The sequence below is a fragment of the Anopheles bellator genome, chromosome X (genome assembly GCF_943735745.2).
Source record: "Anopheles bellator chromosome X, idAnoBellAS_SP24_06.2, whole genome shotgun sequence".
Classification (NCBI taxonomy): domain Eukaryota; kingdom Metazoa; phylum Arthropoda; class Insecta; order Diptera; family Culicidae; genus Anopheles; species Anopheles bellator.
The window spans coordinates 9820369-9845120 of record NC_071287.1 but is presented as its reverse complement, the minus strand read 5'-3'; the positions used below and the strand labels follow the sequence as shown (position 1 = coordinate 9845120).

The following is a 24752-nucleotide window of genomic DNA, read 5'->3' as shown; positions in this document are numbered from 1 at the left end:
TTACCCAGCAGTGCTTATCGTATCTAGGGAACCCTCCTTTCCAAAAGCTTTACGAGAGGACCACGTACAACTGTAACCTTTAATAATTTATTGAAGCAATAGCAATAGTTGATGGAAAAAGGGTCATCAAAGACTACTGTTCGCCATCGTTTGTCGTTGCCACTATGACATAACCAGGTTTCTGTCGATCAAAAGCCATAACCAACCGTGCAGCAAACCGTTTGTCGGAAGGTCAAAAGATTGCAAGTCCAAGGACAAGGATATGAAATCAATAGGACAAGGGAGCACTTATAACCACACTGGGTTGTTCAATAAATTTTGCGGTACGATACCTGAGGGTGCTGCTACGAACCTATTTTTTGTTATATTGGTACACTCTTCATACGGGCGTATGTGAAGTTTCATTTCAATCGGTCACATAATTTGTTTTACAAGCAATTTAATATCGACGTGTGACAGTATTTTTTACAAATCATAAACTCAAGTATCGTGGAGTGGTTTAATTTTTTTTTGTTGAAAGGTTTAAAAGCAAAGCAAATTTATGGACGAATGTTGAAAGTGTATAAGGACTCTTCGCCTTCAATTAAAAAATAGAACGGGGGGTTTCTTAGTTTAAACGTGGTCGTACTAGCCTTCAAGGCGATCCATATGAAAAACGTCAAAACACAGACACAACACCTGAATTCGTAAAAAAATACAGGATATCGTATTGGAAAATCGTCGAATCACTTAAAGAGATTTAGTATAAGGCCTAGCCATCCCATTGCGCAGTGTAACCAATATTTTGACTGAAGTTCAGGGTTCCAAAAAGCTGTGTGCAAAATGGGTACCACATTCGCTAAAAATGGAACAAAAACACGCCCAAAAAGATGTTAGCCTCAGTTTTGTGAGATGCGAATGAAATGTTGTTAGCAGATTATTTGCACACTGGTAAAACAATAAATTTCTAATATTTTTGTAACATTTTGGACGAACTGAAAGAGAAAATTTGTGAAAAACGATCCAGTTTAAAGATTTTTTTTTCTTTTTAATTATAGAGGCGTTTGGCAGTAATAGCCGATATTTGCCTCTTAAACCCAGTTTAAACATTAAAAACATTCTCTTTCATCAGGGCAATGCACCAGATCACAAGAGCATTTTGAAAATATCCAAAATCCATGAATAAAAGTTAGAATTGTTGGAATATCCACCGTATTTACCAGATTTGGCCCCTGTTGACTTCCATCTGTTTTCAGAGCTACAGCGTTGAACACGTGAACAGCGTTTTTCATCAAATGATGACGTCATGCGGAAGTGCATTTTGAAGGCATTCCACTTCAGGGATGGAATTTATAAATTGGAGTCTCGTTGGAACAAGTGCGGATTCAGGAAGACCATACTGAATAACAAAGTGTGTTTCAAACCATAAAAATGTGTTTTTTTTATCATCCGCAAAACCTAATGAACAACCTAGTATATTTTGGGAAATGCAAGAGGGCAAAGGTCAACCGCAACATAATGAATCGCACTACTAGTACAGTAAATAAAGAACGACCGTAAAAGCCCAACGTTGCAGTAAGCAACACAGAAATTAACCTTATCACTCCCAGGGAGTCTCTATTGAAGTCCAGCTCGGCTGCCATGATGAGTCACTAGTATTATGATTATTGTTATTATTATTACTATTACTAGCACGAAACTCGTCACACACCCAAGCAAATGACAAACAAACCCCCATTTTATTACCTTTTCTCGCTTTACGCTCTCGCTGTGGACAGTTTCCGGCATATTGGCCCCATTTAACCTAACCAGCTCTTCGTGGGTTTTATTTTTTGTCTCAATCTTCTCGCTGCGCAGTAAAAGACAAGCGTCATAAGCGTCACGGAACCAGCATAGAAGCACACAAACATAAAACATTAAAACATTAAACCATTCCGTGGTTCGTGGGACGAAAATCGTTAAGTACTGGACCAGACCATTAGGACTTTCGCCATGGTTTCCCCGATTTAATGTGCGTGTTTTTTTAATTGTTTGACAATTTTCTTAGCCCTCCTTGGCCGGAAGGAACAAACGAAACGCAAACTCTCGTCGCGAAAGCGAAGCGAACTCGAAGCGAAGCATGTCCCACCGAGGTTTACCGTAAATGTACAAACGAACCGTTTGCTAACGTGGCAGTTAAAGTGTGTTAAATGACGTCCAGGCATATCATCACTTGGCGCCCCGATCCTTTATTCTCCCTTTCTCTCTTTCTCTCACACTGATGGCTTCTGGCAGGACCTTCGTACATATCGCGCGCGCTGCCGGTAATGGATTTTGCTGTTGCAGCTCGAAGGAACTCATCTTTGTATGCTCTGTCTCTCTCTCTCCCTCTCTTTCTTTCACCCTCTCTCTTTATGTATGTGTTTGCAATGTGGCGAAGGCGGAAGTGCAACCCCTTCCGCTCTTGGTTGCGGTTTACCGGTTTCGATGTTAATTGCCATTTTATCGACAGCACACACCAGCAATACCGAAGACGACGACGACGACGATGGTGCTGCTGCTGCTGCTGCTTGATGATGTGATATGTCCTGCGGGCGATTGACGATAATGATTATTCAAACCCCTTTCGCACCCGCCGCTTCCGGTCCGGTTCTGCTCAATGACTCCTCCGATTCTCGAGCCTCGCCGCGTACCAAATCGAGTTCGCCAGACGCCACAAGTCTTGGCACTTAGCGATAATGATAATCCAATTAGCTTGCCGGCGATAGGCTGGCCGCTGCTAACGGTCATCGCCTTCGCAAACGCCAAGTCATCCGAGATGGTTACAGACCATAGCTCTATAGGCGTAGAATCGTAAAATATCACCATAATTTGTCAACTACAAAATGTTCTTATCACGAAATTAATGTTTACATAATGAATAATTTGCCCGCCGGCAATCACACTGGGGGGGCGATGTGCACCCACACCCCCCCGGGTGCTGCACCTCTCACCCTTCACCCTTCACCCTTCATCCCCACGCACACAAAGTAATTAAGTTCTTGGCCACACATACACATACGGCAAATAGATAGGTTTTGGCACAGGGCAAAAGGTGGGTTTTTGGGGTCTTCCGGGGAGCCTCGACTCAGCTCGACTAAAAGGCACGCTCCATCCCATCACTTCATCCGTTTGCTCGATTCCGGGGCGGACGTCCCGCTCTACACCCCTCTCTCGGCCCGCACCTAACTTCTCGCCCAAGCACTTAATTCCGCTCTATTTTGCAGACTTCCACAAATTAGATAAGGCTGAGGCTTGTCTGAGACTCGTCGTCGGCTGCACACGGAGGAGGCTCCCTCTACGCTGCAGTTGGTGTCTGAGCGATTGCGATTGATGATCTCGATTAAGCAGAACTAGTACACCACGGCGCGGCCGTCCACGCAGGCAATAGGACTTCCACCAGGATTTGGTTGGTTCCGCCGGCAATGTGGACACTTGCGAGAAACTCAGTTTCTCAATCCGGCATTCAAAGTTGGAGATTCCCAGTAGGCGCCCTACTACCTAGCCCCCTGATTTGGGCCACAATGAGAGAAACATGAAATACCGGGCTGTTTAATAAGTTTTGGGCTTCGATAAGAAAAACACATTTTTTTATTGTTTGAAGAAAACTTTTATATTCAGTGCATTGTCTCCCGGTATATCGGTACTACTTGTTCCAACGAGATTCGAATTCAGGAATTCCATCCATGAAGTGATAATCTGAAAGGGCGCTGTAAAGTTCGCTTCCAAAGTACAGTTATGAGCTCATCATTAGAAGAGAAAGCTTTTCCCCGCATGGAAGATCTGGAAACAGATGGAAGTCGTTAGGGGCCAAATCTGGTGAATACGGTGGGCACTCCAACAATTCGAACTTTAATTCATGGATTTTGGCCATTATCTAAATGTTATGATGAAAGAGGATTTTTTCCTTCAGCTGCTACCAGTTTGCAAATCCACAAACACAATTCCTGTTGCAAAAAAAACTGATACCGAGACATCGTCAATTTCTGGACACGAACTCGTTTCGAAGCCGACAACAGGCCGAAGACAGACTGAATCCGCACACAGTCTAACACTACGAAAGAATTCGAGGGACCGCGCGTTTTGCGTACAGCAAGCTGATCGGATGAATCGGCGAGCGTAACCTAAATCCGTGCACGAGGCTGATGGCAACCTTCAATTGCCGGCGACCCCGCACAGCATCACTCTGAAACGAATGTGACCTTGACTTTGATCATCACTACCGAGCACAACAACAGAAGCCTTCTCTGTGGCTGCCGGTTCCTCGTTAGCCTTCCGTGGACGTGGACGTGGACGTGAGCGCTCCCTCTAGTAGTGGCGTCTCCATAATTGGACCTCGTCTTTGCGCCAAGTCATACCTTTTGACACCGAACAAGGCAATAGCAGCAATGCCATTGCAATGTGTGTTAACCTTTGTTGGTGGTGTTCAGCAACACTTTCAAACGCGGCCTTCTTGCGTAATGGTCCGAAGGGTGAGCTTGTGTTTAGTTCCGTATGTAAATGTATTTTTGGGGGGTTTTTTTTGATGCACACAACATCTAGCCCAAGCCCATCAGCTCGTGGTCGGGAGGAAAACACAAACTGAACTCCTCCGGGGTATGTCGGCTGCTGACAATACTCGAGGTCTTCCCTCGAATCCAAGAGGTTCCTTTTCGGTTCTGGTCGCCAAAAAAAGTGTGTTATTATCTGGCGTTCGTTCTCGGCATGGACGGTGGTGGTCTTCCTTTCGTCGATTTCCGAAAATAATTAGAGGTCGGCGTATTATCTTTGTTGTTGTTGATGGATTCATTTTCTAGTATGGGCAGACATTCAACTAAGCATATTTGACACATGCGGGGCCCAAAAGAGATATATTTGAAAACGGTTAAATGCCAGGTGATTTCGTAACTACCGAAATGGATAACCACCCCGTACTAGGTTGTTCAATAAGTTCGTAGCCTCGATAAGAAACCACATTTTCATAGTTTGAAATACACTTTATCATTCAATGTGTCTTTCCTGAACATCAATACACTTGTTCCAAGGAGACTCCAAATTATAAATTCCTTTCTTGAAGTGAAAAAATTGCAATGCCTTTAAAATACGTCTCCACAGCTGTTACGGCGTAATCGTTTGATGAAAAAAGCTGTTAACGCATGATTTGTTTAGCTCTGAAAACAGATGGAAGTCGCTCGGGGCAAAATTTGGTGAATACGGTGGATACTCCAACAATTCTAACTATTGTTCATGGAGTTTTGCCATTTTCAAAATACTCTTCATTGGCCTGATGAGAGAAGATGAAAGAGGAGGATGAGAGAGTTTATTGTTTTTTTAGGCATTTTCTGGACCAGATACCACTCCTTAGCTTCTTGTTTTGATTCAGGATCATGGGGATAGACCCAAGTCTCATCCATAGTGATGATTCGATGCAAAAAAAATCAATTTATTCTATCGAAAACGCTTGAAATGACGAGAAAGGTGCATTCGAATGCGTTTTTAGCGAATGCGGTACGCATTTTGCACAGAGCTTTCTGTAATCCAATACTCCAGTCAAAATATTGGTTATACTGCTCAATGAGTTGGCTAGGCCTTATACTAAATCTCTTTAAGTGATTCGACGATTTTCCAATACGATATCCTGTATTTTTTCTACGATTTCAGGCGTTGTGTCTGTTCATTTACGTTTTTGACATGGATCGTCTTGAAGGCTAGTAAGACCTCTCAGTAATCCCCCCTTTTTTCTAATTGAAGGCGAAGCGTCCTTGTTGCGAACAACAGCCGCAACAGTCCTTATACACTTTTAACATTCGTTCATAATTTTTCTTTGCATTTAAACGTTCCAAAAATAAAAAAAATCAATCACTGCACGATACTTGATTTCTTCCGTTGTAAAAACTACTGTGACATGTCGATACTAAAAAGGCTTGTAAAAAAAATTAAGCCACCAATTGAAACGAAACTTCAAATACGTTCATATGAAGAATGTGCCAATGTAACAAAGAAAAAAATTAGGCTCGTAGCGGCGCTCTCTGTTAGGCAAAGAACTTATTAAACAACCCTGTTCATTCCGCGTCCACCGAGTGCGCATCGGGCTGTGTTGCGATTAATTAATGCCCGTGTGAAGTAATTGTCGTGCGCTTGTGGCAGCAGCAAACTGCTGCGAACCACAAAAAAAAGTAAAACACCACCAAGCATTTAGCCAACCCACTTGACCGACGTTAGCCGCCGACAGCCTTCAGGCATGGAGCGTTCCAACATACAAAAAACAACGACAACGCACAAAAACAGTAACAACACCACCACAACTGTGTGGGGTGTACGTAAACAGCAGGCCCTCCGCCGGGGAAGCGACTCCTGCCGCCATTCTGCGGGCTCACCTCACACGGCTCGGACTTGGTCGGAACACCTGCGCGAAGTCACCGCCGCCGCCGGATGGGATGTCTTCGCTGAGCAAGTACTTCGACGAGGCGATGGCTGAGGCCGGCTGCCGGGAGATCCTGCATCCGGGCCGGGACTGTTGGCCGTTCGCTCGGGACAACCTGCTCGGGTCGACCGTCTCGAACGCGGGGTTCTTCGGTCCGATCGCGGCACTGCGCCTGCTGCTGCTCGTCTACCGCCAGCGCACACTCTCGGTGGCGATCCTGCGCCAAACGCTCGGTGAGTTCGCGGCCATGCTGGCGAACGCTCTGCTCGTGGCCAACTGCTGGACCGGAGCGTTCTGTCTGGTAACTTGCGCCACCGGTCGGATCCACGACAACTACTCCGTCTCGCTGGCACCACTGCTCGGGACGCTCGCGATGCTCCTGATGCCGGCCTACGTCCAGACCACGCACGCTAAGGCCATCTTCGTGGCGGTAAGTGGCTCTACGACGGCGGCTACTGCTACTACGATGCAGACTACTTGCAGAACCTCGAGTGCTGGATCAAGTCACGCCCCAGCCGGCTGATCGCCCGGCTGCGCACATCGCGCACCGCCGGAACCCTCTGCTTCATGCTGCTCAGCGCAGGTATCGCCCGGTGGGCCGCCAAAGTCCGGAACCGCTCGTCGGAGTTCTGGTTCTTCACGCCCATCAAAGAGCGACCAACGGGCGGTGGCTGCTGTCACCACGAGGAAAGCTGCCCGCGCTACGTCTGGCGCGGCACACGAACCTACTTCACCTTCGTCGGCCTGCTGGAGCTCGTGCGCCGGCTGATCGTAACCGTCGGCCAGGTACGTCAACGGCCGACCGAACGTCTACGATCGCTGCTCCGGCTCCGCTACCGGCTGATTCTGTTCCTCACGCTGTACAGCGGTACCTTCCGGGTGCGTATACAATTGCAGCTTTCACCACCAGTGTTTTTCTGTCTCCGGCCGAAGCCGACACTCATTTGTGCGTCAGCAAGGCAGGGAAAACAATGACGCCTGGTAGTGTGTGTTCGTGGTCCGTGAAGGTTCTCCTGTGGAGGACGCGGTGTTTTGTGAAGTTGTCTCTGCTAATGTCTTGCTAATGTGACGGGTGCAAAAAACGGGGGCCCAGTGCCCCCGTGGTTCGAGTTTGTGTCTACACCTTTCGGTGACCTGGTCTGCCCAATCCATACAGGGTGGTCCATCCAGTGTTTGGCGATTCCGAAGATATCGATTGTGCCTGTCAGCGGCTGTATGGCACGTAGTGGCCGCCGTTGAAATCAAATGTCGTCCAAATTTTCAGCTTTGCAATTTCGCCGAAGAAACCGAATCGGCCAACGGCGGCCGAATCGGTGGGTAAGTAAAGCCTGTCTCACTTAGAATCGGGAACAATTGAATTAGCTCTATCTCAGGGTTGGTTTGACTTAGGAAACATGTCAAGGTGTCAAAATTAAGGTATTTTATTGTACATTGAGAGAAAAATTGTAGAAATTTATTCTGTCGGTCGTCGGATGAAATCGCTCGCCTTCTGTGGAATGCGCACCATCATATTCTGCACAACCTTCTCGTTCACATCAGCGGCTAGGTTTTGCTTAAGTGTCCTGTTTGGATGCTTCCTTTTTTGCAATATCCCGAACCGAAAGTCCAGGTCCATTTACCTTAATTGATCTCAAAACCTTCGAGTTCCGGTCCCGACCGTATGTTCCCCTACGACGTCTAAGCTTTCGGTCTACGGTATTGCGTTCCGAATATTGAATTTGCTAATTTTAAAGCAGAGCACGTTTGGTTCTCGACGTGAGTGTGCAGAATTATTTTTCTTAATAATAATAATAAATTTCTTATAATTATATTATAATAACTCCGCGTACCAAGATGAAACTTTCAGCACTGAAAGTCGAATGTTTACTAAAGGCATAACTATCAAAACATTTAAATCCAACCAGCAAAGGCTGCTAGAAGACATAAAACTTTTCCCGATTCTAAGTGGGCCATGCTTTACTAAATGTTGACAATTTGTAGAATGAACGTTTGACGTTTTAGAAATCAAGTAATCGGTAGTTTCCCAAATCCCAACACTTGGCGGATCACCCTGTCCTGGAAGTCCTGTCCCAGAGACCTCTCTTCTTCAACCAGGTTACCGTCCATCAATTGCGCAAACGTGCGGTGCGCGCCACCGCATCGCTAAGCGGGGCCCCTATTAGATATGCCACTGCGCGTTGGCAATTAGAATGCGTCCACTTAGCATACGCTTAGATGCTACCGCGCTGCACACGTGCTGCACACGACGCGCGGCCTTGCCGCGGCGAAGCCCCGACGAGGGTCAAGCGCATCGTGTCAACACTCGGCTTTGGGGATTGTGACTTAGTTTTGGTGTTCCCATCCATCTGCTCCCCGCACAGCTGCTGACCTGTGTGCTGACCCGTCGACGGCGCCGAAGGTCGCCGGAATCGGATAATGTGACGGCCGGCTTTCTCAGCGGCCTCTGGTACGCCCTGTACCCGAACTACAACATCTTCAACCTAGCAGTATCCACGTTTGGACAGGTGAGGTACCACACGTGATCCACTGAATACCACCGGATCTCCGTGCTCAGTTGACCAAGATTTGTTAACCCTCCATGTCGTCGTCCCCATGTTTCGTACACAAGACCTACTGGAACTACGCGATGGAAAGGTATGCCCGGTCGTGTCCAGCACTGCACCTGCAGCTCAGCCGAGTGCCGTTCGCGCCCCTAGTCTGGACCGTTTCGATGTGCTACGTGACCTACTCTCGTGCCTACTACCCGTGGGCGATGTCCAAGTTTGCGTTGAAATTCATCGACGTCTGCTCCAACTATGCGTAAGTCCAACATCGGGACCGGCTATCATTCTTCAGCACTAACGAGCCCCTTCTTCCTGTTTTATCGATCCACACACAAACAAACGCACAGGTCGCGGACGGCGTCGGAAAACTTTGCTCGTCGATTTCTGGCCGCTAGGTAGACCAAGACCACCAAGGTGATAGAGCAGTCGGACTAACGCTCTCACAGTTGTCACGCAGCTGATCGCCAGGGGGTTCGATTCCCTAGAGCGGCGTGTGACAACAGAGGCGAGTTGGTGCGGGACCGTAACAATCCCGCCCGTGAAACACATCGTTACAGAAAGCAACACAGAGATTAACATTGTCTCAGGTGCCAGGTCGCGACCGGACTCGGCGGTTCTAGTCGGATAAGGGAAGGTAGACAACAGTTCATTGGGTCACCACCACCATCGTGTGGAAGCTTTGTTTAAAAGTTAAGTTGTTGGTTTTCTGTTGGACACACGACGACGACGACGACGACGGAAGTTGCATGCGGCAACTGTGAATACACGATCGTTATTCGGAAACCACCATTTACCTTAAAACGAGCGCGCTCTAATTTGGTCAATCGAATTCGCACACAACGTCGGTGACCTAGCCACCTAGTGGTTTGTACTGCGGCAATTTACTGGCATCACTGGCTTCATTGCGCGGCAAAACAGCGCCATCTAGCTGTGACGATTGGACAACTAGGGCACGGCAGAGAAGTCGGCCGCGCTATCAGAGTCTCGCTGCCAAAAACAAACGAAAACCACAATATCCTGCGTCACTCTGCGTGACCTTTGCGAGCCGCGCATAAATTGGCGTTTGTAGAGAAGCATACGCATGTCGGCCTCTCTGGTTTGCATACACGGGTCGCCGCTCGGAAACATGCTGAACACATGTGGGCTGAAAAGTCTGCTGTCTCCAAATAGACCTCAGTTTTGACGAACACCTCACCATTCGAGCGAAAGTTCTGAAACCGGTGAGCATTTCTTTTGAGGTCTGTGAGTAGCTACTACTCGCTGGAAGTCTGATCTGCCGATGTGGGTGCAACTCGATGCTTAATTCTTGTAGTTCTCCCGCTGCTCAGAATGATCAACAATTAATTGAACAGTGAATTTTTTAAATGTTTTCTGGTATTAGACGTCTGGGATTTGGACGTCAACTTACTGGACGTTCTGCATCATCGGTGTCTCTGGGACTTCGTTTGATGCCAAGCAACCCACGTTTCTGATGGAGCGGAACCCCAACTGAAAACAGCGATGAATGCAATAAGAGATCTATGTGCTAGGCTAGGGACTTTTCAGTCCACGTGCTACACTGGTGTGCTACATGTGCGCGGCCGTCCCAGTCGCAGTCACAGTCCCGAGCCCAGAATGTCCGCGTTGAGTAAGTGTTTCTATCAGGCGACTGCGGGCCGTTCCTGTCGCGATCTGTGCCACCCAGAGTACCGGACCTGCTGGCAGTCATTTGTCGGGATCACCGGAAGCTTGCTGCCGGGCAGCTTCAAGCTGTACCTGACGTTGCTTGTGGTAAACGACTTGTGGTCCAACACACCATGTGACTGTGTGTACTGATGACGTGTTGACGTGTTCCTATCCCTGCTAGATTCCTCCGCTGGTAAAAGGCGGCGGTTATACGGCCGAGTACTGGAAGAATCACATCCTAGGGTACGCGGGAATCTCAATCAAAACCTACATTCAAGCCATCAGCGGACTGACGCTGCAGTGTCTGTTCTAGTGAGTTCTTGGTCAATTGGTTCCACATACACACTCAGTTTTGATCCCTCATAGCCACCTGTTTGGGCGGCTGCACTACTACCTGCTGATGGGCATCCCGGGCCTCGTGAGTGCCGCGCTCGTCCCGAAGCTCCCGAAAGTCCACCTCCGGCTGCAGGGCATCACGTACTTTAACATGATGCTCGAGGTGATGATCAAGAAGAGTGGCCTGCCCTGGGTACGAACGCTGCGCCACTCGAAGGTCTGGGCGACGGGCTGCTTTATGGTGTTCAGTGCGGCGATCATGCACGTGCTGCGAGCCGGCACCGTCAATCAGTTCTGGATCATGTACCCCGCCTGCGAACCGATCACCGACGCGCAGGAACCCGTCGGGTCGAAATCTCCACGCCGAGGGCCGTGCCTGCACGAGGAGCCATGCGCTCAGTATATACTCGATGCAAGTGACATCTGCGAGTGCTGATCGCGCGGGCCGTCAAATCCTGGAACTCCTGATAACCAGACCTCTGTGTTCGGTCGGTCTCTCCGTAGGGTACGTGGAAGTATGCGCTGGTGGGCCTCACGATCGAGGCGGCACACGTGCTCTTGTCGAACGGCCTGGCGCTCCTCAGCAGCCAGTCGGGCGGCCGCTGTCTGGACGAGCTGCGCAACTCGATCGACGGCGCGCTGATGCTGTTTCTGGCCATGTACGTCAGTTGCTATCGCGGTATCAGCTGCCTGCTCGCCCGCCGTGCTGGCCAGGAGCGTCCCACGCAAGCCCGGGTGGCGGGCTTACTGAGCGGGGCCGCCTATCTGCTGTACCCGCGGTATCAAGTCTTTACGCTCGGGTTTACCAAATTCTTGGAGGTATCGTACGGGGTATCGCCAACTGTATAGGGGCTATCGATGTTCACCTGTGTTTTTTTGCACAGATGGCGTGGGAACATCTGCTCAGCACGGTCCAGGTGCGCCCCAGCTGGATGGTGTTCCTCGCGGGAGTTCCCTGGCTGCGCCTGGTGCACATGGTGTCCATCGGGTACATGTACCATGCGCTAGTGTTTCATTCGCACCTGTCGCCGGCGTTCAACTCGAAGTGTGTCAACTACTGCTCGAACTTTCGCGTCGAGCGCATCAAGCGACGGCTCGTCGGATGGATGCTCGAGAGCTCCTGGCACCAGCGGGATTGCTGACTCCACGCGCAGTAGCCGTATACTCTACTATCTTCCTTTCTTTTTCTATATCTCTCACCTCCCTCTCTCTCACTGGGATGCGGATGTCGCATGCCGAAAAATAAATTGTATAGGGCGATCCATCAAGTGTTTGGCTTTTAAACTACCGATTACTTGACTTTTGAAACGTCAAACTTCGCTCTGGAGATTGTAAACATTTGAGGTAAACAGTTTGACACGGACGAAATGGGACGCAGAAAATAAAAACATATTTCCACCACAGGGGCTATGCTAATAAGCAGAATAAGAATCATCGGCCCATGTTTCTTCGAGAATGAAGAAGGAACCGCCGTAACTAGTTCTATATTCTATTCTAAATCTATAATTTACGCGCCGTATCTTCGGAGTCCCCAAACACTGTTTGGACCACCCTATACTTGGATGTATTAGATCATAATTTTGCATACTCAAAACCAGCCCTTGCCTCGAGGCAACTCGGACTCGAGGGCCACGCAGCTCAGTAAGCGCTATGGTCTCGCAAAGTAAGCTGTTCAATTTGGTCACGGCCGGTTGGACCTGCCGCGACCTTTGGCATCCACGGTTCGACAGCTGCACCCGGTATAATGTGCACCTCTGGCGCACCATAATGCCGGGCAGCTTCAAGCTGTACCTTCCGTTCCTGATAGTAAGTCACGATCTGATCGTCACACAAACTGCGCGATCGTTCTCGTTGGATTGTGGGCACCTTCTGAATCTCTCTCTCTAGCTTCCGCCGCTGGTGAAGCTGGACGGGCTTACCTGGCGGTACCTGCGTGACCATGCGTCCCAGTACGTCTACATTGCCCTGTGCACCTACGTGCAGGCGGCCATCTCGCTGTCGTCGCAGTGTGCCCTGTAGTAAGTATCTGGCCTCAGCTATCTGCGGCCAGCGTATTAAATCGACCGGCGTGCCCGACACTGACACACGGATGATTTTCTAAAACGGCTGGCGCCAGTAATTCGCTGAACCGGCTCAACTACTGGTGCATCATGTTTTGGCCCTGCTTGCTGGGGGTGGCCCTGGGGCCTCCGCTACCGAAGCAGCTGCTGCGACTACAGGCGATCACCTTCTTCAACATGGTAAGTGGCGTACCGCCAGGTGTCTCAGACGTAGCTGACGGATTCCTAGCTGACGTCCACAACCACCGCACAGGGTTTGGAGGCTTCGATCCGCATGAGCACTTCACCGCTGGTGCAGTACTTACGGGGCTCGAAAGCGATCGCCACCGGGAGCTTCATGGTGTACAGTGCGATCATACTGGCCAGTGCGAGCACCGGTTTTGCCAAGCAGTTCTGGTTCGTGAACCCCGCCACCGTGAGCGAGCCGGAAACGACGACCCAACTGCCCGGTGGCTGCTGCCGTCACCCGAAGCCGTGCCGGCAACACCTGCTCGATGGTATGCTCAAGTACGGGGCGGTTGGACTGATCCTCGAAGCAGCCCGGGCGTTGTTGCGCAAATCCTCGTTGCTCCTCTCCGGCGTGTCCGTTGCTGTGTTTGCGAGTGAATTTTTCGCAGCCTTCAACCCTAAGCTGGGAATGTTTCTAGCACTCTACGTCGGCATCTACCGCAGCGCTTCCTGTACGCTACAAGCATCACCGGATGCCGATGGTCGACGGCATGCCTGGGCCGGACTGATGGCCGGCGTCGCCTACTGCCTGTACCCCAGCTATCAGATCTACACGTTAGGGTTTACGAAAGCCATCGAGTTTGCGTGGGACTATTACGACTCGGTGCTGATTACCGGTGGTGGCGGTGGCAGCGGCACTTTAACGCGCTTCCTGCGCCACATTAACCGGCTGCCGATGCTGTACCTGGTGCAGATACTCTCTTTCGGCTATCTCGGCCATATCTACGCCTTCTATCCGCACGTTTCGCCGATGTTCCACCAGAAAGCGATGGACGTTTGTTCCGACAATCTAACGCGCGACATGAAGAAACGTCTCAGCCGATGGATAATGGGGGTCCAGTGAGCAGCTTGAACATTTAACTCGCCGTTAGGCTCGTTGTATGCACACAAGCTGCACAAGCACAAGCTCGTGCACAAGCTGCCGCGGTCAATAAAATTGCTTCAAATTCAAATCGGTAAGCTTATGTCGACAAGTCGACAAAGTTACAATATTAAACTTTCGAAAGCTTTTTTTTCTACACTTTAAAGCTTTTTTCTACACTTAAAAGCTATTTTCTGCACTTGAAATCTAATTAATAATTTCCGCCAGATGGCTATGGACAGCAGTGTCATCTAGCGGAAATCATCAAAACCAGGCTACCAAGCTTTTCCAATTTGCCTTACTTTCTCCTCTGAACTTGCGATTTTAATGGGATTTTCCCCTACCATATACTGTTTATTTCTCCATGTAGCTACACAAACATACACACACTGTTTCCATCATCACTAAGGTTACTGTAATAAAGGTTACACCAACAGAATTTGGTTGTGGGGTCCGTATATTGAAATATCATCAAGCAATTCCAAGACCTGCCTCAAAATTTGTTATTAACTGAATGAGTTACCAAAACAATGCATAAGAAATACAAAAAATAATAATAAGAAAACAGAGAAAGTATTTGTTCACACCCCAAAACATTTCTTGGAAATCGTTAACAATATTTCAACGAAGCCACGCCACAATTCAATCGGCATTACCTTCTCCCAAGGGAGCTTACGTTTCCAGAAGAGCATAAGCATAAGAGTAGTTATTTGTATTTGTGTTGTACCACCTTTTTATATTTGTTTCTCTTTTACTTGATATCGCGCACTCCTTCTCGTCCTTGAGAGCTTTCCGTAGAAAATCGTTGAATCCGTCGTCGAAATCCCATAGCAAACGAAAGCTCAAAGGGAAACAAAGCAAACAACTGTCAGTCTCGTCAGTTGCTGGCTCAGAAAGTAAACAATAACATTACATAACCTTCAAATGCTCCGGTTGAGGCGCTTCGCGTTGCTGTCGGTGCATTAAAACCCCTCCTGTGCTCGCCAAATAATACAACATCTTCCGGATCCGAGTGCTTGAGGCAGTTTGTGTTGCGCTCCAAGGAATGTCACTTCTCCCACGGCTCATTTATGGCCACAACAACGTACGTACCGTTTGCAAGTGCCGCATTCCGTTCGCCAGCTTTGCCTCCGTGTCGCAAGCAAGCTTTCAACGGCAACCTAACCCAACAACAATCAATCAACCAGCCATCGGCCCGTGTGCGGTCGTCGATCCGTTGGCTATCCGGCTTCAACGGACAGTTTTCAACTATCAACTGTGGCGAAACAAGTCGAAGAAATCGTCCACCCGGCACGATCGAGCCAAACCGTCCACGGAGGTAGACGAAGACGAGGACGCTGCGATCGATCGGGATACCGAAAGTGACGCTTACGAGGCACTGGTTGCCGACAAGCACAGCCGCATCGTGAAGGTGACGGTTAACTCGATGCGGGCGGACCTTCTGCTGAAAGCCAGTCTAGGGATCGCGCGGAACAAGGTAGAGACAATGTTCTACGACAGCAAAATACGCGTGAACGGCCGCAAGCTGCTGAAAAAAAGTGCCCAGCTCGAGGCGGACGACGAGATCGATGTGGTGCGCGGTCCGAGCCCGAACAATCCGGAACATCTGATCGTGTCCCGCGTAGAGATCCTGTCGGTAGTGCCGCAAACCGAAAACCTGCACGTAACGCTGCGGAGGCAGAACTCGCTGGTGATAGAGAACTATTCGGATCAACCGAGCCACCGAGGCAGCGCCGACCGGGATCCGTAGGTCGGTTGCACCTAGTGCAACCGTGCGCAGGCGACGAATAGGTGGAGTGAAATACGATAAGCACGATGCATTTGCATTCATTGATGATTGATCAACTAATTGTTTCATGTTTACTCTTTTTAGGAACCGTAACTTCGCGAGATGTGCCGATTGGCCGGAAACAGTCTTGTATCATGGTAATTTACTCTAGTAGAAAGTTCAAATAGTTTTTAAAACTACTCGAGTTTAATAAAGTTGAACTCGTCGATCAAGTAACACTCTGTTGACCTCTTCACGCTTGTTCACGCCAGTGGTGATATATTAGTAAAACGTAAGGGTTTATCTTAAAGATCGCGGGAAGTTCAATTTCAAATGATATTTAAACGTTTCGAACGGTTCAAATATTTATCAAATTATATTTTGTGTGATCACCGTTACCTTGACCTGCCTGTTGCCTGTTCGAACAATCCGATGGAATGGGAGCACCCTTTAAGTCGTTTAAGTTAGTTTTCACGGCGAGCGGGGTGCTAGCGTTCCTCAAAACTGATAACACTGTGGCCACTCTGGATGGACTGTACCATCGCGGCCCAATACAATCTCACATGACACGCTTTCAATCTAATTGTCGAATCTTTCGTCAGTTCTCTGAATGAGTGATAAAATTTTCAAAAGCAAAGTTCCATTTCCTTCAAATATCATAAAACAAGAATCAATAATCAGGCCAGTTATCGTACAGTTAAGATCTTCGCACAAGCAGTGTTGGTGATAGGGGGGCTCTTTTCGCCCATTATCAACGAGCTGTAATCAGTTGAACCTGCTGTTGAATAGCAGCGTGATGCTTTATTGTAGAGATATTGAAACAACAGGCGCAACCGCGGGACTGGAACCTTTTCGCTTCTGCTGATTACGCCGCCGGGCAGAAATTCTCCCAATCGGCCGGAAACACGCAGTGTTGCAGGCCGTAATGGAAGTGCGTGCCAGCTGCGCACGGTCGCTCCAGCGGCACCCAGAAGCCGTCCGGTTGCGGCACGCACTGATAGTAGAGCGTGCGATCGGTATGCGGATACAGTATCGGGTCTTCGCTGCCACAGATGGGAGGCTGACAGAGCGTCCATTCGCCGTCGGGCGTGGTTGATTGCGGTGGCTCAAGAGTGGTGCTGCTCGTTGTTGGCTCTGTCTCCGTCGTAGGGCTTTCCGTGGGGCTTTCGAAGCTGCACTCCGCCGTCCAGCGACTCATCACAATGCACGCCTGATAGCGGACACTAAACAGGGTGCCAAAGCGACAAAGCTGAGCGACGGCAGCGATACCACCGGTGGCCTGCGGGATGCACTGGTAGAACCGTGCCGGGTCAATGTCTGGCCACAGCTGACGTGTGTCGTCTATCGAATCGCATCGCACTTCCGCACAAGGTACCGGCGGAAGCGGTTCGACCGGCTCCGTTGGGCACGCTTTCTCCCAATCGTCCGGTCGGGTGCATGTTTGGCGTGTGAAGTGAAACAAGCGGCGCCCGTGGCAAGGCTGCCGTACCAAATCCCACTGTACTTCCGCACTGTCCGGCACACACCGCTGAAAGAAGTTTGGATCTTGGAACGGCCACAGCGTAGCGCGATCCAGTTCGGTCGAGCAGGCTGGTACCATACACGTCACAGGCCACTCGCGGGCACCATACGGGTCGTTCGAGGCGGCGAGGCTCCCGACAATCGATAACGGCCACGCGGCAAATACAAAACCGATCAATTTATTCATCCGAATCATTGCACCACGCTGTGTGTTGTGTCCTTTCGATCGAAGCTTCCGTGGCTCACTACGGCGGAAGCGAAACAACTGCGCACCCGTATTGTATTGTTGCAACACGGCCATATCTTTATAGGTTTACGGGTCAATTATGATCGCGATTGCTCGCTTCCTAACGGACCGATAGCTATACCCGATAAATATTGAACGGTATCCGCCTTCCGACAAGAAGCAAAACGTTCCCTGAGAACACGTTTATCGACCGTCATCGAAAACCGCCGACTTGTTGCTGAAATGCCTGTTCAAACTTAATCACTTAATATGCGAGTAAGAAAGTCGACCAACAAGGATAATTTTAATGAATTTTTATTTCATTTTAGTACGCCCAAAAACACCCTGTACTCGATAAACGCCAACACTAGAAAGCTACGGCTGACTTAGTAGTAGTAATAGTAGTCCATCGCTCCATCGATGCTCATATCAACATATCGTCATCACTATCACTTGCAACATGCGCCGCATTTAGCAGCAGACTAGATACTTCGTTGTTGTCTACCTGTAAAACAAACAAACAGAATTTAGCGATAAACAATGTCCCATGCAAGAAGCATTTCGTCGTTTCGTGCGGCGGGGTGTAGGAAGCAGAAAACAGCTACGTGACAATCGGGTTTCGGAACCCGAACCCATGGCCAACTGCCTGACCACGACAACTGTTACCGACTATTGCGAGGCTCGATATAAATGGGGAAGGCATTTTAATTTGTTTAAAGAAATGAGATCATAAGCATCAACATGACGGGAAGCAATGTGTCGCCGATAAAGGATTTAGGATTTAAAGCACAGTGGAGCAGTTCGAACATTCTAATTCTAAGCTTACCCGTGAATAGACGGTACTGTGACATTCGTGTCGGGCGTCCCAATTGCATGTCACAATCTTGTACAGCTGGCGACGCCGATGCGGATTGCGGAATGCTAAGTACGCGCCAGATGCACCTACGGTGCAAGCGGTCAAACAAATTAGAATTATTCCTACAGAAAAAGAATAAAGAAAAAAAGTTAAATTTGTGGGGCGTGTGGTAGCTTCGGCTGTTTTCTTACCGAAGACAGACTGGCTACTGTTGTGATTGGGGCGATGCCAGGTTTGCTCCGTCGATGAACTTCCGGCCGGCTCCGGGGTGGGAGTCGGAGTAGAATCGGCTGGAGTTGAAGTTATCACGCCGCCATTGATGGTGGGAGTTTCGCGCCCAACGAGAGCACAAACCGCTTTGGTGTCCTTTGTAAGTAGAACCAAGTCATCTGACACCTAAAATGGGCAAGAGGAACCACACGTTGTTTGGCATATTAGACGAATGCATTGTGGACCTAGGGCTTCTCTAACACACAAAGGAACTGCAATAGAGAGGCCCCGACAAATAAAGAAACATTAGGTATCCTCGGATGGGCTCGTGTAATCGTGAGTGCCTAGTAAGCAAAAACAGAAACGTACAACGACGATAGTATGAAAATAGATGAGATACAGTAGAGATAGGTGCGTGTACTTCCCGATACACTACCGGGAAGGGGGCTCGGTAAGCTTCGCTTCTGTCACCCGTTGATAAAATAGCGATATTATCACTATTTTCCGTGACCATCAGTAGATAAGAATATCGCAACATGCCTTTTTGGGTCGCCGCAGCCCAGAAGAGTGGATGAATTTCCCAGATTTCACACTGCTCGGTTCTGGTTGGGGAAAGTATAAAAGTTCCCTGCCTCCGGGAAGTCGAACGACATTTGTTGGGAGACAAGATGAAAAGTGAGTTGTTTACCATGGCTCTTCGGCGACGTATACGGGAGAAGTTCCCTTCATATCACCCTCATCTTAACGTTTTATCTAACGAAGTCATACAGGTAACACTACTGCTCGGTGCCCTGTTCGCCGTCGCTCTGGGAGGCAGGTGCGTCCGGGACAATACAAACGGTGAACCGGGATGCAAGACGAAGGAAGAGATCGACCAGGGCTACTGGCGCCACAACTTTGACCCGACGCGCTACTGGCAGTGTACCAAGCTGAACGAACCGGCCGTTCTGCAAAGCTGCCAACACCAGGCGTTCCACCCGTCGCAGCTCGAGTGCGTCGACTGGGACAACTGGGACTGGGAGCCCGTCTGTGCGCCCCTCAGCCGACCTTGAAGCCGAGACGTTAGGTATTCCGGTCCCACCCCGACGATCAGTTGGTGGCCCTCCGGTTCCTCACAATAAACCGATATAAGAATGCACAACGCCCTAGAGTGCAACATCAATCAAACACTGTGTGCTTCACGTGATGACGATGGTCCATCGCCAACTAGAAGGTCTATAAACCGAAACCATCCACTGACTCGAATGTTGTTCGGGTACCACCTTCCAACTCTTCCTTCAGATCAGTCAACGTATAGGCGTTAGATGTTGGAACGCGGTTTGGACTTCTCCCAGTACGCTCTAGCAGTGTCTATAGACGTTGTACTTTCTTTCGTTAAGTTTTAATACACACATGGATGGCTGCAGGATGGTGTTCGAACGACCATTTCATTATATTAGAGCTCGGTTAATCCCGAAACCATGGCGGCTTGAACCTTTGCATTGAATTTGAGTGTACCGTTTTATAATGTGCCCGTTTATCGGGTTTGGCCAACGCGCGCTAATATTAAATGCTATAAATTAAGGAGTAAAATAATTTAGATTATGAAGGAACCGAAAACATCCGTCACTCCAACTGAGGGTGCTGCGCATTGCCCAATCAGCTTCTCGCGGCTCCAGTAGTTCAGTAGATAATGATTCAACAAAGTCTGCCACACCATTTTAATCGTCCGCTGTTAGCAATCAGGATAGAGACGGTTTATGGTCGATCTATCGCCCTTCGCCAATCTTTCGCACCGGCTCCCCGAGTGCACTGACCGAGTGCATAGTCCACTAGATGTCGGGACAGTAGTCGTCCCACAGCGTTACGTGCACGCACACCTGATGGGTGAAGCTGAACAGGGTGGCCGGCGCACAGGGCATCTCCTGCGGAGTCCATCCACCCCGCAGCGGTCGGCACTGATAGAAGTGGTCGCGCAGCGGATGCACCCAGAGCGTGTTGATCTCTTCGTACGTCACACACCGTGGTCCAGCGCAAGGATCCCAGTCTCCGCCGCCTGGCGTTGTCACGGTGGATGTTTCCGGTTCGGACGTAACTGTTGACGGTGGGTCCGTTTCCGGTGCCTCAGTAGGTGGTGGATCCGTTTCCGGTGCCTCAGTAGGCGGTGGATCCGTTTCCGGTGCGTCAGTAGTTGGTGGTGGTACTGGTGTTTCAGTGCCATCACACGCCTCCCACATGTCCGGCCGAACGCACACCTGCACCCTGAAACTGAACCAGGTCCCGGGTGCACACGGCATCAGCTGCAGGTCCCAGTAGTCACCGGGGACTGGACGGCACTGCAGGAAGTAGTTCGGATCCTCCAGCGCCCACAGCGTCTCGATGTTCGGTTGAGTGTCGCATCGTGGTTCCGGACAAAGCTCTGCGTAAGGAACAATCCCGCCCAGCGGTAACTGTCCGTGACCGCTCGCCCGACCACTGGGGGTTGCGTAGCTCGCGGCAAACATTAACAGCACCGTGCCAATAACGGTGTAGGGTCTTGCCCCGATGCCCCTGGCACTCATGCTGGCAACCGGTCCGTTCTTACTCTAAATCTCTGACACAGGACCACAGACACTAGAGTGAGTTTGACTTTACGCACAACGAAACCAAGTACAGCACGACACCTTCACCTGTGCTCTGCGCCTGATGCAAAATTCCGGAAAGGTTCACCTAATTATCTTAACGCACCTGCGCCAACTAGCCAAGTGAGCCGCGAAGTGCGGCGAATCGTGCGAACTTTTATAGGGGCACAAGGCTCAGAGACTCAGGTGTGCCGCATTTCAGATAATCAGTTGCTTCTTATCGACACCCCCCAGAGAAGGATTACAATTTTCCTTCGAATATCGCTTTTGGAGATCTGCGGAACAGCTTAGGTTCAATCGGTTCCGCTATCGGAATCGACTACCGAGAAATTCGTCGCGCACTACTCTTCACTTGTGGGCAGTTCCTTTGTGAGCACCGTGACTTCGAGGTGAAATGAAAAGGAGCCGCGCGCGCAAGAGGTTCCGGTAACAAATCCCAAAAGTGTCGAATATGTTGGACAATGTATTGCAGTTTTGTAGGAGAATTATTCACTCCGAATCTCAACCCAGCTAGACGACCATTCGGATGCCAACTTGCTGTGTTCTGCTTTCAGATGTTCGATTCTTTTACAGGAAAGGTCTTCTTTTCGAAGTCTCTAAGGTACCAGCGCAGAAGCTCTCCGTTTGTAAGGATAAAAATAAAGTCGATTGATTCAAAGGGTTTCCGTTATTTGACTTCGAATTGGAAATCGGGAAATGTAAGTAAGATCAGTCAAGACCAGCGAGTCAACTCCCTCAGTAGGTCTGTCGTCTGCCCAAACATTAACGTCCTTCTTTTCTTTCAGGCAACGCCTCGAAGCATCAAATACTTTGAAACCTACAATGAACACCCTGGAATCATCAACTAAGATTTGGACTCAAAAGATAATCAAATCCCTACAATTGATCCAGCGAAGGACCACCGTCCACTATTTAAAGTCGTAGTCACCGACACAGAGATACGAAATGTCTCTTCGAAGGAAAGATATGAAGTAGCCTCTTTCCGCGCGTAACTTCCGTATCAGGGCGGTTTTGCTTAAGCTTAAGTGCGTGCGCATTACGAGCCACCGGTTTCGTCGATTTTATCTATCGTCGGATTGTCATCATCAGAGGGCCACGAACGGTGGATGGAATCGCGAATGGATTAGCGGGGGAAGGGAAACCACCCCGCCCCCCCACACCCGTGGTTGGTTTCGAAATCTACAGGGTGGTTTATTTTTTATTTTATATAATTTTTTTGTTTCACTCGCTCGCTCGCTCGCACGCTCAGCCAATGCTGGGAGGCGTTAGGATCGGCCCCGGCAACCCGGGCGTCGGCTGCCCGGGAGCGGTCCCGTTGGTGCGGAGCCCGTTGAAGACCGGGCACAGGTTGACCACCGGGAGGGCGGTGGCGGTGGCCGCCACGCAGTCCTGTTTCCACACGTGGAACGCCTGGCCGGTGCCGCAGGTGTAGGTGCGCGGTTCGTACGCCGGTCCAACGCCGTTCGCTGGCTCGCACGCGTACAGCAGCTGGCGGTTGGTGGCTGGCCACAGGAACTGGCGCTCCCGTTCGGTGGCACAGCGTGGCTGATCGCAAACGATGGGCAGCGGCAGCGTCGCTTCGTCCGGGATCGGCTCCACGAACAGGGTGCACGCGTCGACGGACGGCATATCAGCGCTACAGCACTGCTGCAGGAAGTCGAAGTTGGTCGTCCCCAGGCACGTCTGCAGGACCGGTTCGTACAGGTCCGGTAGCTGCTCGTAGCACAGGTAGTAGATCTGCGGATCGGACGACGGCCACAGGGTGGTTCGCTCGGTGGCCGTACCACACCGTGGGGCATCGCACTGCAGCGGAATGAGCGGTGTCGGATCGAAGTCCACCCGGCACATGGGCAACGGCGGTATCGGCGGGCTGGTCACGATCGGTGGATACACCGGGCACACCTGCACCGTGGAGGGCGGTCCCGACCGACAGCACTGGGCCAGGAAGTGGAACGTCTCGCCGACCGGACAGCGCGTCAGCACGGCTCCGGTGCCGTCACACGCGAAGTAACTCCCGGAGTCCCAGGCCGGCCAGCGGGTAGCCCGCTCCGCGTTCGTCCCACACCGCGGCACATCGCAGATGATCGGGAACAGGGGCGAAGGATCGTAGCTCTCCAGGCAGACCGTCGGTGCCGGGGACGGTGTCGGTGCGGTCGTCGTCTGATCGATCGGCGGAAACACCGGACAGAAGCCGGCATCGTACTGGTCGGGCGTGACGCACCGCTGGTCGAGCGTGTTGAAGAGCAGACCGGCCGTGCACTGCTGTAGCGTCGCCTGGACCCAGCCCTCCCCGATCACCACGCAGACGTAGTACTCGTTCGCATCCAGAGCCGGCCACAGGAAGGCGCGTTCCTCGTCCAACACGCACCGTGGCTGCCCGCAGATGATCGGCAGCGGCAGGCTCGGATCGATCGGTGCTTCCGGGCACGTCGGACAGCAGTCCGGACAGGTCGGAGCCGGCGGTGGTGGTAGCGTCGGGTACATCGGACAGATGTCGACCCAGTCGAGCGGAAACACGCACTCCTGGGCGAGGAAGTCAAAGAACAGGAAGTTCTGGCAGCGTTCCGGCTGCGGCAGGTACTGAAAGAGCCGCTCATTCCAGACGCACCGATAGAACATGTCGGCCACCGTGCTCGGCCACAGGATACTGCGCTCGTCGGCGGTAGCGCAACGTGGGGACCCACAGATCACCGGTAGCGGCATCGACGGCGGTACCTCCGTCGGCGGTGGTGCCACCGTCGTCAGCTGCGTCGTCGTGAAGTCGTCCGGCACGTTGGCGCACAGATCGATCCAGTCGGTCGGATCGACGCACTCCTGGACGCCGAAGTAGAAGTAGAGCCCACCCGGGCACTGCTCCAGCCGCGGCACCCAGAAGCTGTTCAGGAGCAGCTCGCAGCGGTAGAAGAACTGGGGCCCTTCGCGCGTCGGAAACCGGATGACGTCATCCTGCAGGAGCGCACAGTTCGGCACCAGGCAGTCAACGACGATCGGGGGTGGCGACGGTGCCACGGTCGTCGTGGCGGGCGGTCCCGGCGTTACCTCGGTTGATGGTGGAGCGGGTGTAGCGGTGGGTGGACCGGGTGTAGCGGTGGGTGAGCACGGGTCGACCCAGTCCCACGGGTGCACGCAGACCTGGTGCCGGAAGCTGAACAGCGTGCCCGGCCCGCACGGCATCTCCTGCGGGACCCAGCCGGCCACCCCCGGGCGGCATTGATAGAAGTAGTTGGGGGACGGGTGCACCCACAGTGTGTTGATCTCGTCGAGCGTTACGCAGCGGGGCCCGCTACATGGGTCACCCGGCACCGGCGTAGTTCCTGGATCGCCGGTCCCAGGACCATCGGTCGACGGTGTGGTCAGGGTCCCGTCACATCCCTCCCAAACCTCCGGCACCACGCACACCTGGAGCCCGAAGTGGAACCAGGTTTCGGGTGCGCAGGGCATCAGCTCCAGCTGCCAGCTCCCGTCCGGCACCGTGCG

At 50.9% G+C, this 24752-nt stretch overlaps 6 protein-coding genes across 6 annotated transcripts; 5 read left to right on the top strand and 1 right to left on the bottom strand.

Annotated features, from left to right (window-relative positions):
• The first annotated feature begins 6359 nt into the window (after nt 1–6359).
• LOC131213924 (uncharacterized) lies at nt 6360–9582 on the top strand. The gene is made up of 5 exons (XM_058208155.1): nt 6360–6830; nt 6884–7279; nt 8761–8904; nt 9009–9199; nt 9291–9582. Exons 1-5 carry the CDS (start codon nt 6414–6416, stop codon nt 9340–9342), a joined length of 1200 nt encoding a protein of 399 aa, XP_058064138.1. The 5' UTR covers nt 6360–6413; the 3' UTR covers nt 9343–9582.
• Nucleotides 9583–10557: 975 nt separating this feature from the next.
• On the top strand, nt 10558–12086 carry LOC131213721 (uncharacterized). The gene is made up of 5 exons (XM_058207835.1): nt 10558–10713; nt 10790–10920; nt 10975–11356; nt 11449–11763; nt 11829–12086. Exons 1-5 carry the CDS (start codon nt 10558–10560, stop codon nt 12084–12086), a joined length of 1242 nt encoding a protein of 413 aa, XP_058063818.1.
• A 508-nt stretch (nt 12087–12594) lies between these two features.
• On the top strand, nt 12595–14076 carry LOC131213720 (uncharacterized). Its single transcript, XM_058207834.1, has 4 exons — nt 12595–12750; nt 12832–12962; nt 13061–13184; nt 13258–14076. Exons 1-4 carry the CDS (start codon nt 12595–12597, stop codon nt 14074–14076), a joined length of 1230 nt encoding a protein of 409 aa, XP_058063817.1.
• Nucleotides 14077–15022: 946 nt separating this feature from the next.
• Nucleotides 15023–16099, top strand: LOC131213925 (mitochondrial transcription rescue factor 1). Its single transcript, XM_058208156.1, has 2 exons — nt 15023–15885; nt 15968–16099. The coding sequence occupies exon 1, from the start codon at nt 15140–15142 to the stop codon at nt 15842–15844; it is 705 nt and encodes a 234-aa protein (XP_058064139.1). The 5' UTR covers nt 15023–15139; the 3' UTR covers nt 15845–15885; nt 15968–16099.
• Nucleotides 16100–16727: 628 nt separating this feature from the next.
• On the bottom strand, nt 16728–17462 carry LOC131213719 (uncharacterized). The gene has a single exon (XM_058207832.1). It carries the CDS (start codon nt 17460–17462, stop codon nt 16728–16730), a length of 735 nt encoding a protein of 244 aa, XP_058063815.1.
• A 1881-nt stretch (nt 17463–19343) lies between these two features.
• Nucleotides 19344–19727, top strand: LOC131213519 (uncharacterized). Its single transcript, XM_058207570.1, has 2 exons — nt 19344–19350; nt 19438–19727. The coding sequence occupies exons 1-2, from the start codon at nt 19344–19346 to the stop codon at nt 19725–19727; spliced, it is 297 nt and encodes a 98-aa protein (XP_058063553.1).
• The last annotated feature ends 5025 nt before the right edge of the window (nt 19728–24752 follow it).